The sequence below is a fragment of the Mustela nivalis genome, assembly GCF_964662115.1.
Source record: "Mustela nivalis genome assembly, chromosome: 19".
NCBI classification, from domain to species: domain Eukaryota; kingdom Metazoa; phylum Chordata; class Mammalia; order Carnivora; family Mustelidae; genus Mustela; species Mustela nivalis.
This window is the reverse complement of record NC_139038.1, coordinates 6,533,868-6,549,031: the sequence shown is the minus strand read 5'-3', so window position 1 is coordinate 6,549,031 and position 15,164 is coordinate 6,533,868. Positions and strand designations below refer to the sequence as shown.

The 15,164-nt window shown below is 48.2% G+C and overlaps 1 protein-coding gene across 4 annotated transcripts; it reads left to right on the top strand.

The window, feature by feature from the left end:
• Window positions 1-346: 346 nt before the first annotated feature.
• On the top strand, window positions 347-14,901 carry ATP5MF (ATP synthase membrane subunit f). Of its 4 annotated transcripts, none has more exons than XM_082712803.1 (6): window positions 347-785; window positions 1,924-2,010; window positions 7,352-7,488; window positions 12,721-12,828; window positions 13,925-14,041; window positions 14,751-14,901. In XM_082712803.1, the coding sequence occupies exons 3-6, from the start codon at window positions 7,476-7,478 to the stop codon at window positions 14,777-14,779; spliced, it is 267 nt and encodes an 88-aa protein (XP_082568929.1). In that variant the 5' UTR covers window positions 347-785; window positions 1,924-2,010; window positions 7,352-7,475; the 3' UTR covers window positions 14,780-14,901. The 4 variants fall into 4 exon arrangements, with proteins under 4 accessions (XP_082568929.1, XP_082568930.1, XP_082568927.1 ...); XM_082712804.1 differs by lacking the exon at window positions 347-785 and adding an exon at window positions 1,026-1,198; XM_082712801.1 differs by lacking the exon at window positions 347-785 and having other exon boundaries at window positions 1,449-2,010.
• Window positions 14,902-15,164: the final 263 nt, after the last annotated feature.

Below are 15,164 nucleotides of genomic sequence, written 5' to 3'. Positions count from 1 at the left end.
GTGGTCCCCTCTGTAGAGTCAGTTTTAAAGGGCTCCAGAAAAGAAGGGACCAGCAGGACAGAACCTGGAGGGCCTTGGCTGGCCGGCAAGACTGTGTCCAGTACAGGCTCTGGTGACCTGGGTTTTTATCTCCTACCCCAACCCCCAGTCCTCCACTGAGTCCTGGGGCAGGTCACAATGGGACTTAGTGTTAGTCCCCATCCTCACCTGACTCTCACAGAGAAGTCATCCTTGGCCGGAAAATAGAGGCTAGTCCGCAGATTTGCAGTTCAGGACTCTCTGGACCTCCATCAGAGTTCTGCCTCTTTCCAGCCCTAACCTCCCCGCTCCTGCTCCCTCTTCCACACCCAGAGGACGATGCGGGCAGCACGGAGACCTGAGGGAACTCAACGGGCCTCAGGATCCTGCCACCGACAGCCGGTGCAGTGGCCTTCACCTTCCTCGCTCCTTGGTGGTTTTCGTGCAGTGCCCCTCCTGGTGCGCCCTTCAAGACTCCAAGACCAGGGGCGCCTGGCCCGCTCAGTCAGAGAAGCATGCGACTCCTGATCGTGAGTTCCAGTCCCACTTGGGTGTAGAGATCACAAACACACAAACACATAAATAAACTTAAAAAGGAAAAGGAAAAGATTTCAAGACCAGCCAGGGGCGGAGGCAACGTCGCTGTGCCCCTGTGCGATTGCTCCCTTCGCAGCGGAACCTCCTTCTCATCCTCAACTGGGGCGATTTGGGCCCACAGGGGACTGTCTGCTCCCCCTGTCCGCCCCGCATCTGGGAAAGGGAGAGAGGTAAGCAGCTGCGCCTTGCTGCGGTGAACACCCAAGTTCAGGGCTGTTAACACTCTTCCCCAGGCGGAGGGCGGCAGCTAAGTTCTCTTCCACCCTCCCCTCCCCCGCACCGGGCCATGCCAGCCTCCCGGGAGCAGATCCCCGCAGTCCTCGGGTGGGAGCGCGCCCCCGGCCAGGCGCTAGCCCCAGCAGCAGCCGCGTCCGGCTCCCCTCGGCTCCTCCCAGGCTCCCTCCGGCCCCGGCAACCCCAGCCGAGCTCCTGCGGGCGAGAGAAGGAGCGCTGGGTGGAGTCCTCCAGGCGAATCTCCTGGATCCTTTCCTCGTCTGCATGGAAATGCTTTCGTGCGTCCCGCACCCTCTTCAAAGTTCAATTTTCGTTTCGGGCGCTTGTTGACCCAGGACGGCGTCTGGAGGTATAACTGAGGCTTAGACGGAGCTGACCTCCAGTTTTGGTCTGCTGATCCCAAGCAACCGGACTCGGGGAGACCCTTGCCCTTGCACCGAGGTCTCTAACTCCCGCCCTCCGGGAATGGACCTTCGTAGGTGGGATCTGAGCCCCCACCAGGGGCGCAGGAACCGGACAGAGCTTCCCGACCTAACGCAGAACGCGGCGTGTTGTCCCCCCTACTCTCCCTCCTGAGTCCTGGTCTCTTTCACGGAGTTGATTGGTTTGTCCTCAGCGGGTGCCACGCCAGGTCCGAGGGTCTGATCGAAGGTCGCAGCTCGGAGGGGAGAGCCTGGGGGCGAACAGCGCTTGTCTTCTGGGGAGGCTCTGGAGCTGCTGCTGGCTCAAGGGAATTGGAAAGCAGGGGCTGGAGACCGCTGCGCGCGCGGCTCACCAGCACGAGGAAAGGAGCAGCTGGTGGCCGCTGCGTCCCCCCCTCCTCTTCCCCGGCTCCACCCCGCCACCTGGCACGCGTGGGGGACGCAAGCGTCGCCCGAGCCCACCGTGCAGACCTCCGGAGCCTGGAAGGCCCCAGATAGAGTCCGGAGGCGAGCGCCGTGATGACCACTCCCTCCGGCGGAGGGCTGAGGGCCAGAAGCCAGGATTTTATACATACTAAAGCCAAGGTTTCAGTTAATGAACGGCGTGGGGGAAGGCGGTGCCCCTTATTCCAGAGATACTTGTACTCCGCAGGACAGGAAGAGCTTCAAGTGCGTTCCCCTGCAGACACTATTAATACGTTTGCAGAAAGCCAGGGACCAAGGCAAACGAGCCATGAAGGTAAGAACTGCGTTTTTATCGCAAAGCTTTGTGCTTTTCATCGTGGGAAGTCAGGATTGTTCCTGACAGTTACACTTCACAGCTCATCACAGATCGTTGGGCGGAGCTGGCACTAAGCACTAAGCAGCTCTGTGGGGAATTGATGAAAATTTATATATATAAAAGAGTGGACTATCCTTCCATGATATATACATATATCAAATCATTATAGTGTATATCTTAAGCTAATTCAGTGTTATAGGTCTGTCAAAAATAATCCATGTGCAGGAAAAAAAAGAGAGAGAGAAGGAGAGAGAGAGCACCTGTTCCACCGGTCTACTTGTACAAACACGTGCTAAGACAAGGCGTCCTTTTAGGGATAATCCCCATCCATATGAGGGAGGGCTTTGAAGTTTTCTCCTATAGATTTGTACATATTTTGTTAGATTTATACCTAGGTATTTAATAGTTTTGGGTGTTAATGTAAAAATGATACTGTGTTTTCTAAAAAGATTTTATTTATTAATTTGACAGAGATCAGAAGTAGGCAGAGAGAGAGAGTCCCCACAGAGCAGAGAGCCCAATGCGGGGCTCGATCCCAGCACCCCAGGATCATGACCTGAGCGGAAGGCAGAGGCTTTAACCGACGGAGCCACCCAGGTGCTCCATACTGTGCTTTTAATTTCAAGTTCCGTTGGTTCATTATATAGGAAAGCAGCTGACCTTTGTTTGTTAACCTTGTTCCTGGACCTTCCTATTAATCACTTACTAGTTCCATGAATGTTGTTGATTCTTTCTGAATTTCTAGGTAATCATGTCATCTGCGAATAATGACAGTTTTACATCTTTCTTCCAAAGTCGTATACCTTGCCTTATTGCATTAACAAGAACTTCTGGTGCCATGTTGAAAGGGAGTGGTGAGAGGGGACATTCTTGCCTTGTTCCTGATCTTAGTGGGAAAGGTTCTAGTTTCCCTTCATTGAATATGATGTTGGCTGGAGATTTTTTTTTTTAAAGATTTTATTTAATTATTTGACAGAGAGAGATCACAAGCAGGCAGAGAGGCAGGCAGAGAGAGATGAAGGGAAGCAGGCCCCCTGCTGAGCAGAGAGCCCCATGCGGGACTTGATCCCAGGACCTGAGCTGGAGGCAGTGGCTTAACCCACTGAGCCACCCAGGCGCCCCTGGAGAATTTTTTATACATAGTCTTATTCAAGTTGAGAAAGTTTCACCCTGTTCCTAGTTTACTGAGAGTTTTTATCATGAGTGGGTGTTGGATTTTGTCCAACGCTCTGCTGTGTTTTTTTGGATCTGTCCTGCGTGTACACTACACACAGGTTGGTCTGGGACCTGGGTAGTTGCTCACTCTACTTCAGTTCTTAAAACCTTTGATATGCAGTTTAGGGTCAGAGCAACACACTGTCAGATTGGTGGGGAGCCCAGAGTTTGTACAGAACTGTAGGGGATCCTAAAAATACAACCTTACTAAAAGAAAATTTTAAACGAAGAAAACACCAAAGCGCCATCATTTAACGAGGATATTTTAACATTCCTTTCAGATATTATCCACTTGTAAAAATTTTGTCTTAAATAATTATTTTAAAATAATAAATACCATTTTGGGGCACATGGCTGGGTCAGTCACTGGAGCATGGGACTCTTGACCTCCAGGTTGTGAGTTCAAGCCCCGTGTTGGGTATGGAGCCTACTTCTAAAATAAACAAATTAGTTAAACAAACAAACAAACAGATAGATAGATATCATAAATACCATTTCAGAATCTATTTTACTTAAGTGTTACATCTTCCATTTTGCCTAATCCTTTCAATCACAACTTTAAATATTGCATCGTGTTCCAGCGAAGGTACTATGCCAGTATCTTAATTATCTCAATTATTACATAATTGTTGCTTCCCCAGTACAGAATTAAATTTATAGTACCCAGAGCACCTGAATGGCTCAGTTGGTTAAGCGGCTGCCTTCGGCTCAGGTCATGATCTTGGGGTCCTGAGATCAAGTCCCATGCTGGGCTCCCTGGGAGCCTGCTTCTCCGTCTTCCCCTGTCTCCCAGCCTGTGCTCTCACTCTCTCTGTCAAGTAAATAAAATCTTAAAAAAAAAAAAAACCCCACAACTTTATAGTATCCAACTCCAACTCTCACATGTAGAGTTCTGTTAACACAAACATCACATCTGGAAAATGTCCAATCGATTTCTCAGCACTAATTCCCTGAGAAAGTACACTCTTTGGTAGTTTTTTTTTTTAAAGATTTTATTTATTTATTTGACAGAGATCACAAGTAGGCAGAGAGGCAGGCAGAGAGAGAGGAGGAAGCAGGCTCCCTGCTGAGCAGAGAGCCTGATGCGGGACTCGATCCCAGGACCCTGAGATCATGACCTGAGCCGAAGGCAGCGGCTTAACCCACTGAGCCACCCAGGTGCCCGTCTTTGGTAGTTTTGAAAACTTTTTTCAAAAATTTCCACACTGGGAAGTGTCAGGGCTCTTGTGGGTGACTTGACAATCACATTCTAGTATGAAATGAGATCACTTCACCAGGTCCCTATAACCTTAGATCCAGTCATTCCCCCTCCTAAACACACAGCCTGCCAATTCTGATCACCAGCACCCTGGGGCCAGCAAACTCAGCTCAGTGAGTTTCCTCTGCCCATGAGCTGAGAATGACAGGGACAGATTCTTCTGGAGAATTACCATTTAATTCTATTTACGTCACTTCTTTAGGTTTCTGTGATGGACTATATGTTTGTATCTTCTAAAAATTCATGTGTTGAGGGGCATCTGGGTGGCTCAGTTGTTGAGCACCCGACTCTTGTTTCAGCTCAGGTCATGATCTCAGGGTGGAGAGGTTGAGAACCTCTTTGGGTTCTGCACTGGGGCAGGTTGGGGGGCGGTGGGTGGGGAGAGTCTGCTTGAAGATTTTCTTCCTCTGCCCCTCCCCCCACTCTCTTGTGTATGCTCTCTCTCTCTCTCAAATAAACAAATATATATATATATATATTTAAAGATTTTATTTATTTATTTGACAGACAGATATCACAAGTAGGCAGAGAAGCAGGCAGAGAGAGAGGGGGAAGCAGGCTCCCTGCTGAGCAGAGAGCCCAATGCGGGGCTCGATCCCAGGACTCTGGGATCATGACCTGAGCCCAAGGCAGAGGCTTTAACCCACTGAGCCACCCAGGCGTACCACAAATGTATATTTGTAAAGATTTTATTTTTTTAAGAGTTTATTTATTTATTTGACATACAGAGATCACAAGTAGGCGGAGTGGGGGTGAAGCAGGCTCCCTGCTGAGCAGAGATTCCCCATGTGGGGCTGGATCCCAGAACCCTGAGATCATGACCTGAGCCGAAGGCAGAGGCTTAACCCATTGAGGCACTCAGGTGCCTCTAAAGATTTTATTTATTTGACAGACTGAGACAGTGAGAGAGGGAGAAGCAGACTCCCCACCCAGCAGGGAGCCCGATGCGGAACTCAATCTTGGGATTCCAGGATCATGACCTGAGCTGAAGGCAGTCTCTTAACCAACTGAGCCACCCAGGTGCCCACATTTCTCCATTTTTATACACATTCACACCTTCCTTCCCCATTACCTTTATTGATCCTTCATCATTTAAAAATTTGATATTTTGTACCACTTTTCTTGCTTTTCAGTTGTGTTTTCAACATCATTCCTTGTCTACAACACTGTCTCTTAAATTCTCTTTATCATGTGCTATATTTTTGTTGATTCCCATTTTTAATTTTTTCAACCACCTTTTACGACTTATTTTTATGTTCCCTCATCTTTCATTTTATCTTCATGACTTATGGTATAAATTTTCTTTCTAATCTTTGTGCCTTTTAAGAGAGGGGCGACTGGGTGGTTCCACTGGTTAAGTGTTTGACTCTTGATTTCAGCTTAGGTCATGATCTCAGGGTCGTGAGATCCAGCCCCACATCAGGCTGCACGCTGGGCACGGAGCCTGCTTAAGATTCTCTCTCTCCCTTTCCCTCTCCCCTTCCCTCTCTAAAAAACCCCAAAACCAGAAAGGAAAAACAAAAGAACACGTGTTAATGGGTAATGATGAGCTCCTACCCCACACCCCATCCATTGCTGGTGACAAGTTGTTGAACTTACCAGGACTGGAGAAGAAATTTTCCAGCAACTCATGAACATGCCATCCAAAGCCACCTTAGAGAGCATGGGTTTGTTTGTTTTATTTTTTAGATTTTATTTATTTATTTGACAGACAGAGATTGCAAGTAGGCAGAGAGGCAGGCAGAGAGAGGTGTCGGGGAAAGCAGGCTCCCTGCTGAGCAAGGAGCCCAATGTGGGACTTGATCCCAGGACCCCAGGACCATGACCTGAGCAGCAGGCAGATGCTTAACTGACTCACCACCCAGGTGTCCCAAGAAAAGGTATCTCAAATGAATTAAACTTTTATGAGGAAACAAATATCAACAAAATGTATCTCTGCCCCAGTGCAGAGTCCAGTTTCTTGATGGACCTATGAAGGGAGTAAATTGCAGCCCTCTTGCCGAGGGCATGGATCATGGCACTCAGCCTCTAGCCCAGAGTGTTTACACCATGCTCCAGGGACAGCAAGATCCTTGTCCCTGTTTTCTTCTGAAGGTGAATGGCTAAGGCTTAGAAATCATGGGTCTTAGGGAACCCTGTGCATGGTGACTCCAGAGTGTGTTGGCAGTCCTGGTTTTTCACATAACCACAAATCCTTATTTATTTATTTATTTATTTAGTTATGTCCACAGATCCTTCTGGTTTTTTACACTTAGGCTCTTTCTTGAATAGGGAAGAAAACTGTGGAATCCTAGAGTTCCCTGAGGCAGGCAGCTCCCCTGCCACTGTCTGCTGGTGTCGGCTGCATTGGACCCCTACTTTAGAAAAGGAAGTGAATGAAGTTCAGGGAGTCCTGTCCAAGTCAGAACTCCTTAACCAGGAATGGTTATCGTGGCCTTTTCAGAAAAAAATAAAATGATGGTGAGGCATCATTGTGTTTGGAAAAGTGGAAGAAATAAGGGCTGGAGCTGTGTTCCCCTAGGGTCTTGCTTCTTTCTGTCTTCAGAGCCCAGCCCAGAGCTGGGACATAGATCTTAGGCCCCTGTCATCTCTCACAACAATTTGAAGGCGACAAAGTAAGAAAGCCGGGATGCTCTTTTCTCCTCACTTCCCATCTTTAGGTCCCTTCCAGTCTCCTCCCTCCTAGGATGGAAAGCTCAGGCTGAGCCCTACCATCACCCGGTCCCCCTTCCCCGTATGCCTCCGTCTCCATCCCCCTCTACCCCTGCGGAATCCTGGGGCTTTGCCCTCGAGGGACTTGCCCTTCCCCCTATGGTGCATTTGCAGCTCCAGGCTCGCGGCAGCCGCGACCTGCTTCCCATAAACCTCTGCTTCCCGGCCGACGCGGGCGCCAGCTCCCTACCCAGGAGTCCTTGCGCGGCCCGGCGCAGCGGACACCCAGGACTCCAAGATGGCGTCAGTCGGTGAGTACTTGTACCCAGTTAAGGTTGCAAGGTTGAAGGCAGGACCCGTGTTCCGGGATTTGGAGCTCAGAGCTACAGTGGGAGGGGAGAGGGCTGCGGAGACGCCTGCCCTTCGCTCAGGGCCTTCCCTGTGGCCTCACCAGAGGTGCACCGAGCCTTTTGCTTAGCGCCTTTCACCGTTCGACCCTTCGCTCGCTCAGCTGCGCAGCCCACCTGCCCAAGGGGCCCGCGTCTCTCGGCTGCAGCGGCGGGAGTGAGAGCCGCCGGAGGATGCTTCTGCGAGTTGGGGACTGCACCACCTCCGGCCACTCTTCCTCCTTGCTGAATATTGATCCCGTCGTAGCCCAGGCGCTTTGCATTTGAACCCTACGCGCAGCTTCTGCCCTTCTGAACTAAGCTGAAGCTCAGATTAAGCTCCAGGAGGAGCGAACGCCTAGGACGGTGCCTGAGATCACGTCAGGTTGGACGTGTATGTGTGGAATACGCGTTGAATAGGCTTAGAGAGGTGAGGTGACTTACTCAAGGTCACGACTAGTGAGAGGGCTGAGCTGAGATGCAAACCTCGTGGTAAACGGAGTTTAAATTGCAAGGATGGCCTTATGATCTGCAGGTTTTTCAGTGATATGCGTGAGTAAATCTACACTTACCGGAATGTGCACACTGATTTTTTTTTTTTTTTTTTTTTTAAAATACGGAAACCATGTTTTAGTCTTAGCGCCTCTCTCAGTAGCCTTGTCAGTAAGCTTCTGTCTGGAACATTGATCCCATATTAAAGATGAAAATAAGGGTCAGCAATGTGTGTGGCCTGCCTGAGGCAGAGTTTTGATTAACCTGTGTGTTTCACTCAATTTCTATATTCCTTTAAGATTTTTATTTAATTATTTGACACAGAGATCACAAGTAGGCAGAGAGGCAGGCAGAGAGAGAGCTCGGGAAGCAGGCTCCCCGCAGAGCAGAGAGCCCAATGTGAGGCTTGATCCCAGAACCCCAAGACCATGGCCTGAGCCAAAGGCAGAGGCTTAAACCACTGAGACACCCAGGCGCCCCTCGGTTCTTATATTCTTAATATCAGCCTGGAGAAACGAAGAGGGGATCAGAAAAGATGAGAATGGTGCTATTTTTCCCAGCTGTAACAAATGAGCATGAGAATATTAATCAGCGGTGGTTGTATTGTTTAAACAAGAGGCCATGTGAAAAGGAGGCATTGCAACTCAGCATCACTTCAGTAGAGAAGTGATGAGCACTGTGGACGAAGGATTAAACAACTTAGTACGTGTAGGTTCTTGAAACACTGCCTAGCCTGCTGTTAAGAGTACTTGTCATCTCAGCTTCCACTCTGTGACCTTGGAGCGGGGTCATGCCATGGCTGGCCCATTCACCATCACCCTAGGTGAAGGAGTTGAACTCCAAGTCTCTGAAGTACTCAACAGTCTTTTAGCTGGTGTCTTTCGCCAGAGCATAAAGCCACTAGTTCATTAGCAAATAAAGTGATGGAAATATGAATTAACAGCAGTAGATGAGATTGGGTCAGCAAACTGTGGCCAATGGGTTAGATTTCCTATGATCTGTTTCTGTATGGCGTGTGAAATAGAATGGTTTTTTAAAAATTTAAAAAAAAAAAAAAGTTACAGAGGCTCTTTACTCTGTGGCCGACCCCTAGGCTGGGTTTAGCACCCAGAAGACACTTAGCATTTTCATGCCTCTCCATATAGGTGGACAGTGTGCTTTTTTTGAAGTCATAAAATCAGACCAGGGAGCCACCTGCTCTCCCAAGAACATACGGTCCTTTCTCAGTCTTCACTGGAAGTCTGTTACGGCTACGAACTGTGTGTGGGGTTGCTCCTGTCTTTATATAGCTCATAGACAGAAAGATAATTTCCATTTACATAATATCTACAGCCAATTACCAAGGTGGCTGGTGTTTTTTTTTTCTTTTCTTTTAAGATATTTATTTGTTTGAGAGAGAGCAGGAGAGCACAGGCAGGGGGAGCAGCAGAGGGAGAAGCAGGGAGCCCAATGAGGGGCTCAATCCCAGAAGCCCAGAATCATGACCTGAGCCAAAGGCAGATGCTAACCGATGGAGCCACCCATGTGCCCCGATGGCTGCTGTTCTTAACTTTATTTTACAAAGGAAACTGAGGCACAGAGGGCAGGTACTTGTCCTAGGGCACACAGCAGCAAAATGGCACTGAACTCAGAATGCGTGACTCCCCGAAGTCTGCCCTGTTTACCACTGCCCTCTACTAGTGGGAGCCAGTGATTGCCGAGGGAGAGGTGTGTGGCACTGCGGGAAGTGTTGGAGGGGAGGGTTCCAGTTCTGCTGCTCAGGACTGAAGTCTTTGTCTTCCATTAAGAGACACAGTCTTGGAAAAAGTGTAGATGTGCCTCTGACCAGTCTGTTGATCTCTCAGGGTTTTATGATGGTGCTGTATTTGGCTCTTCTTAGGCCCAATGTGAATTTTCCCCCCGTCTTTATAAATTTCTTAGTTTTTGTTAAGGAAACCCTCTTTATATGTCTAAATATACAGAAAAATGAATTTTAAATTGTTGGCTGCTTTCTCCAGTGATGTGCCAAGGCACCATGCCAGCCTCTGAATGTGGTTGTGAGAATGCCGAGTATGTTTTCATAAGTTTGTGGGATCAGAAGTGACCTGATTTTTTTTGTTGTTGTTGTTACCAGACTTATCAGTCAAAAATACTTTGACTTAAAACAGTTTCTTTTGTATATCTCCCCCAACATAGTCCTATGATTAAAAGCATTTTTAAGCCTTTTATTATGGACGATTTCAGAGGGAAGGGAAGCAGTAATGTAATGAACACTTTAGACTCATTACCCAGCGCCAACAGTTAGTAACATTCGGCCCTTCTAGTTCCATCTATACTTTTGTCCTGCACTCCCCACCATGTGGCCATATATAAAGGCAGTTGGTTTTAGAATCACACGTTTACACTCCTCACTGCATGGAAGAAGGCTTCGGGACTGTAGCAAAGGTGCTGACTGTGTTCTTGTTCAAGAAGACACATGGTATAGTTATTCTTGGACCGCGGCCTTCTGAACCAAGTGAAGACAAAACTGGCCTGTAAAAATGTGTACTTGTTAAACTTTTCTGAGAATAGCATGGACAGGGTGACAGAGAAAGCTATAGGCCATTCTCTAATAACATGATTGTGTGGTATTGCTATCATTGACACTAACCTCTCCAACAGAGATTTGGATCATATCCCGAAATTCATTTGAGACTGTCTCATGGAAAAATAGCACCACACTAATTACATCACAGTTTTGTTTGTCAAGGAACTAAAGGGTGCAATTAATCCCTAAAGTCCTGCTGCTTAAAATGTCCTTACGTTTGGTTTGTGAGCCATTTCTTTGTCTACTTCGGTCTTTTTCGTTTGTTTCACATAGACTGTAATGACATTTCAACAAGAATAATATAATAGTTCACAGTTCCGAGTGCTGTTCCAAAAGCTTTTACATAGATTCTCATTTAGTGCTTGGAGTAAGCCATTTCACAGCTCAGAGGTTATTTAGGAAGTGCCTGAGGTGAGGTAGGCAGGGAAGGAGGCTTTTTAGGGAATGGCATTTAAGTTGAGCTGGCTGTGTGGTGATCTAAGAGCACGGCACATACAAAGGTCCTCAGGTAAAGAAGCAGAAAGGGGTCTGGTGGAAGTGAGGTGAGCCTGCTAAGGTAAGTGGGTGAGGTGGTTGTCTGGCGATAGAATGTTGGCTCCTGAGAACAAGGCCCCTGTCTGCAGTCAGTGCTGTAGCCGCATTGTGGAGCCCACTGCCTGGTATACAGTAGGTGCTCCGTATTGTTGGATTGAGACTAGATAGAAGGTTCAGGCCTGTTTATTTGGGACAGATGGCCTAAACCGTAACCCTCAACCTATGTCTGCAAGTCTTAGGCTTGTGCCCCCATCTGTCACTTGTGGCCTCTTAACGAACACTGGATCTGGTCCATTTGGGCCAATGTCCAGGTGACCCGTAGCAGATGAGAAGCTGCCATAAAGCCATGTATTTCTGTTCATTGCCCGACCACCCCTGCCCTTGTTAAGTGTTGGGAGATGTCAGAAGATCTGTGGGGTTCCCTTCAGTGAGGCTGGTCCTTACCGAGCCTTAGTCTTTCCTTGGTTCCCCAAAATGGAGAAGAAACCTTTCTTTGATTTGGTCTGAGTCCTTCTGTGGTTGGTAATCTTTAAGAATGGACAATAGTCTTTGACTCCTTGCCTTGAAGAGGGTACCTGCCCAGCAGTTTTGTTTTTTTTTTAAAGATTTTATTTATTTGACAGAGAGAGATCACAAGTAGGCAGAGGGGCAGGCAGAGAGAGAAGAGGAAGCAGGCTCCCTGCTGAGCAGAAGCCTGATGTGGGGCTCGATCCCAGGACACTGGGATCATGACCTGAGCCGAAAGCAGAGGCTTTAACCCACTGAGCCACCAGGCACCCCTGCCCAGCAGCTTTTTAAATTGATCTCTGTGGGAAGGATGAGAAAGGAGACTATTCTCTCCTTATGAGCATCTGAACATTCACAGTTCTGCCCCCTCCGGTCCCCTTCCTAATCTACTCTTAAGCTGAGATAATTATGATATGGCCTCAACCTGGAGCTCTTCCTGTTCTGTCCCTAGTCTCATTGGAGTATTATCTGGGGCCCATTGGATCATGTGGGGTGGTTTTTATTATGGCATTTATCATTTAACATTTTATTATGGCATATTAACATTATGGACCCAGGTAGGATGCTTGAAGTATCAGATTGTCTGCAGGAGCAGGGGAGCCAGACCTAAGACTGAGCCCTGCCTCTACTGCCTTGCATGCTGTGTGAACTTGGCCAAGTTGCCTCACTTCTCTGAGTCAGTCTCCCCCACTCATAAAATAAAGGCATTAGCTCCTTACTATGAAGATTAAATGAGGTAATACATGTAAATATTAGTTTTGTAGGCATTTTTCTCTTCTGTCTTCCACTGGATTACTTAATTCCTCATGGCCCTTAGGCTCTGTTTTTACATAATTATTCCCAGTAAGGTATTATTTCAAATCTTGATCATTAGTAAAACTTTACATATCCTCTGGCTTAAAACAGATAGAATTTCGTGTGATAGAGTTATTCGTAATATTCCTTGTGTGCAGCCTCTGTGTAGTGACTTTATTGATGGTTGAAGTAAGTGACATAAAAGGATGCTATTTGTCTTACTGGAGGGTTTTCAGTGTGTGTTTTCTGCTCTTCCTTTTCAGTACCCCTGAAGGAGAAGAAGCTCTTGGATGTGAAACTAGGAGAGCTAACCAGCTGGATACTGATGCGGGATTTCACCCCTAAGGGCATTGCTGGCGCATTTCAAAGAGGTCAGAGCCATGTGTAAAAAAAGAGCAAATTTCTGGGTCTTTTGGTCTCCCTTTCTCCTGAATTAATCGAGCAGTCAAGGCCTTGTCTCCGACCAGTATGTGGAGGAGGACAGGGTCAGACTGTTAGCCCCTGAAGTTCGGTGTTTGACTGGTGACTGGCCCTATCAGAGGCTGGTTCTAAGATTAATTTTAGCCAAGAAAATGTTTTCTGCTGCTTGGAATTAGCACCACTGCCATCATTTTAAAGAAGTGTCTATGAGCATTTTTGTCATAAGATGTCTTAAAGAGGAGAATGAGTTTAAAGCATAGTGGACATTAGTCCATAATGTAGTGCTCATCCCCCTGTTAGGCAAAACTTCCAGGATGGATGTTTGAAATGATCTGTCCTTCAGGTCTGTGCATGGTCACATCAGTCCCGTGGGGTCCCTGTCCTCATTCTAGGAATCAGAGACTCACATGAACCCACAGATGCTGTGTAGTCTCTGGCTTCAGGCCCCTCTGAGGCCTTTCCTTAGCTCAGATTAGAATTCTCTGCCTTTCCCCCATACTTAGTGACAACAGTCCCTGACTTCATAAACTATAAACTCTCACTGCTGTAAACCCGGGCCTTCTAGAATCATTTCAATCTTTTTTTCTCAGCCAAGCCACAAGCCCAAAAGGGGGCAGAAACTGTTTCCTCACTGGTGGGGGTACCTAGCAAAGAGATGATGGCACAAAGCCTTCTTCCCCAACAGGCAGACCTCGCCGGCCTCAGCCATGTGGCCTTTATTTGGGGTTGGATTTTTGGTCAGAATTAGGGTAAGGGGATCCCTCGGGCTGGACATGAGGGTGAGGTGAGATCAAAGGCTGGCGGGCTGAGCCAAGTCTGTTAAGGTGAAGGCCAAAGCATCAGGGTAGGATCCACATGGGCCTAGTCCTGGGCTCCTAGGGCAAGACCCACGGGGGGACTGGTGCTTTTCCCGTAACCAGGCAGTGAATTTAGGGTGAGTGGCTTCAAGAGTCAGAACGGAACTGAGTCCCTGAATGTAAGACAAGACTCGACTTTGCACCGCGTGAAGCATTCACAGCAAACAGTGGCCTCCTCTCGTGTTTGCAGGTTACTACCGGTATTACAACAAGTATGTCAATGTGAAGAAAGGGGGCGTCGCTGGGATTTCTATGGTGCTGGCAGCTTATGTGGTCTTCAACTACTTCCGTTGTTATAAGGAACTCAGTGAGTGTCTCTCTGGTCACCCCACCCTCTGGGTTTTCTCATTGCTGGGTGGGACTGGTTCGCTGTCAGGTTTAAGAGTCTGTTCTATGGCAGCTGAAAAATTGGGAGGAACTTAGGAAAATATAGTATAGAGGATGCTATTTTAAGCGGGAAAATTGTAGCAAAGAAAAGATGAAGACAGGAAAACTAACACGAAGCCAGATAAAGGTAGTACTGAAGCATTCTGTAAGGTGCTGCAGGCTCCACTGAGGGTTGGTGGAAAATTTTGGCTTCATGTTCTTAGCAGCCAGTGCGAAGAAAGAAACAGGAATGGTACAGTCCGGCGTCTGTGCTGTGTTCTGGAAAAGGGCAGCTTGTCCTGGGTCTGAGGCCCGAGAGGAGCTTATGGGTGGGAGATGGTGGCAGAGGGCCTGCGGCAGCCCCCACCAATAGCCCCCACCGGTCAGAAAGCCAGGGTGATGTTGGCTCTGGAGGCCAGGCTCTCGGGGATTGGGTCTGAGCGCGGGTTCCTTCTGGGAAGAGGCTGGCCAGGCAGCAGATTAGCTCCTGAGGTGCTACCTCCACGTCTGCTCGTTCTGAGACCCTGGCAGGCAGGTTCTGGGTTATCTTCTGAAAGGAATTCTCAGGATGGCTTTCTCTCCCCTACCTGCCATCTTGCGCTTTCACTACACCTTTAAAGAAACTTACCATCTTGCCTTTTTAACTTCAGAACACGAGCGGCTACGCAAGTACCACTGAAGAGGGCCCAGTGTGGAGGCGCACGTGCCGCATTCCTGACCATGACCTTTGCTTGGCACCCTTGAATCCTTTCATATCCTAATTCAGAATTAACGTCCAATAAAAGATGACTGGTACTCGGACTGCTTGCCTGGTGTAGCCGGTTCCCTGCCCTCTCCGAGCTTCTGCTGCATAGTTCCCAGAGGGCCATTCATGTCCAGAGCTCAGGCCTTCGAACCCCCTTCCCCCTTCGGGACCTGTCCCTGCTCACAGGAGGTGGGCTGTCATCTAGTTAAGCCTGTCAAGTGCCTGGAGGGGTCTTCCTGCTCTTTGCACCTGGAGCGTTCTAAGCACTTCTGGCTTTTTGTCAGCTGATGCTTTTACATCAGAACAGAGGCCCCCCCAA

Bases quoted from the DNA above. Each gene is read 5' to 3' on its own strand.
- ATP5MF (XM_082712803.1), top strand. The intron at 12,829-13,924 runs GTCAGAGCCATG...TCGTGTTTGCAG, and splicing joins TGCTGGCGCATTTCAAAGAG to GTTACTACCGGTATTACAAC. The intron at 14,042-14,750 runs GTGAGTGTCTCT...TTTTAACTTCAG, and splicing joins CCGTTGTTATAAGGAACTCA to AACACGAGCGGCTACGCAAG.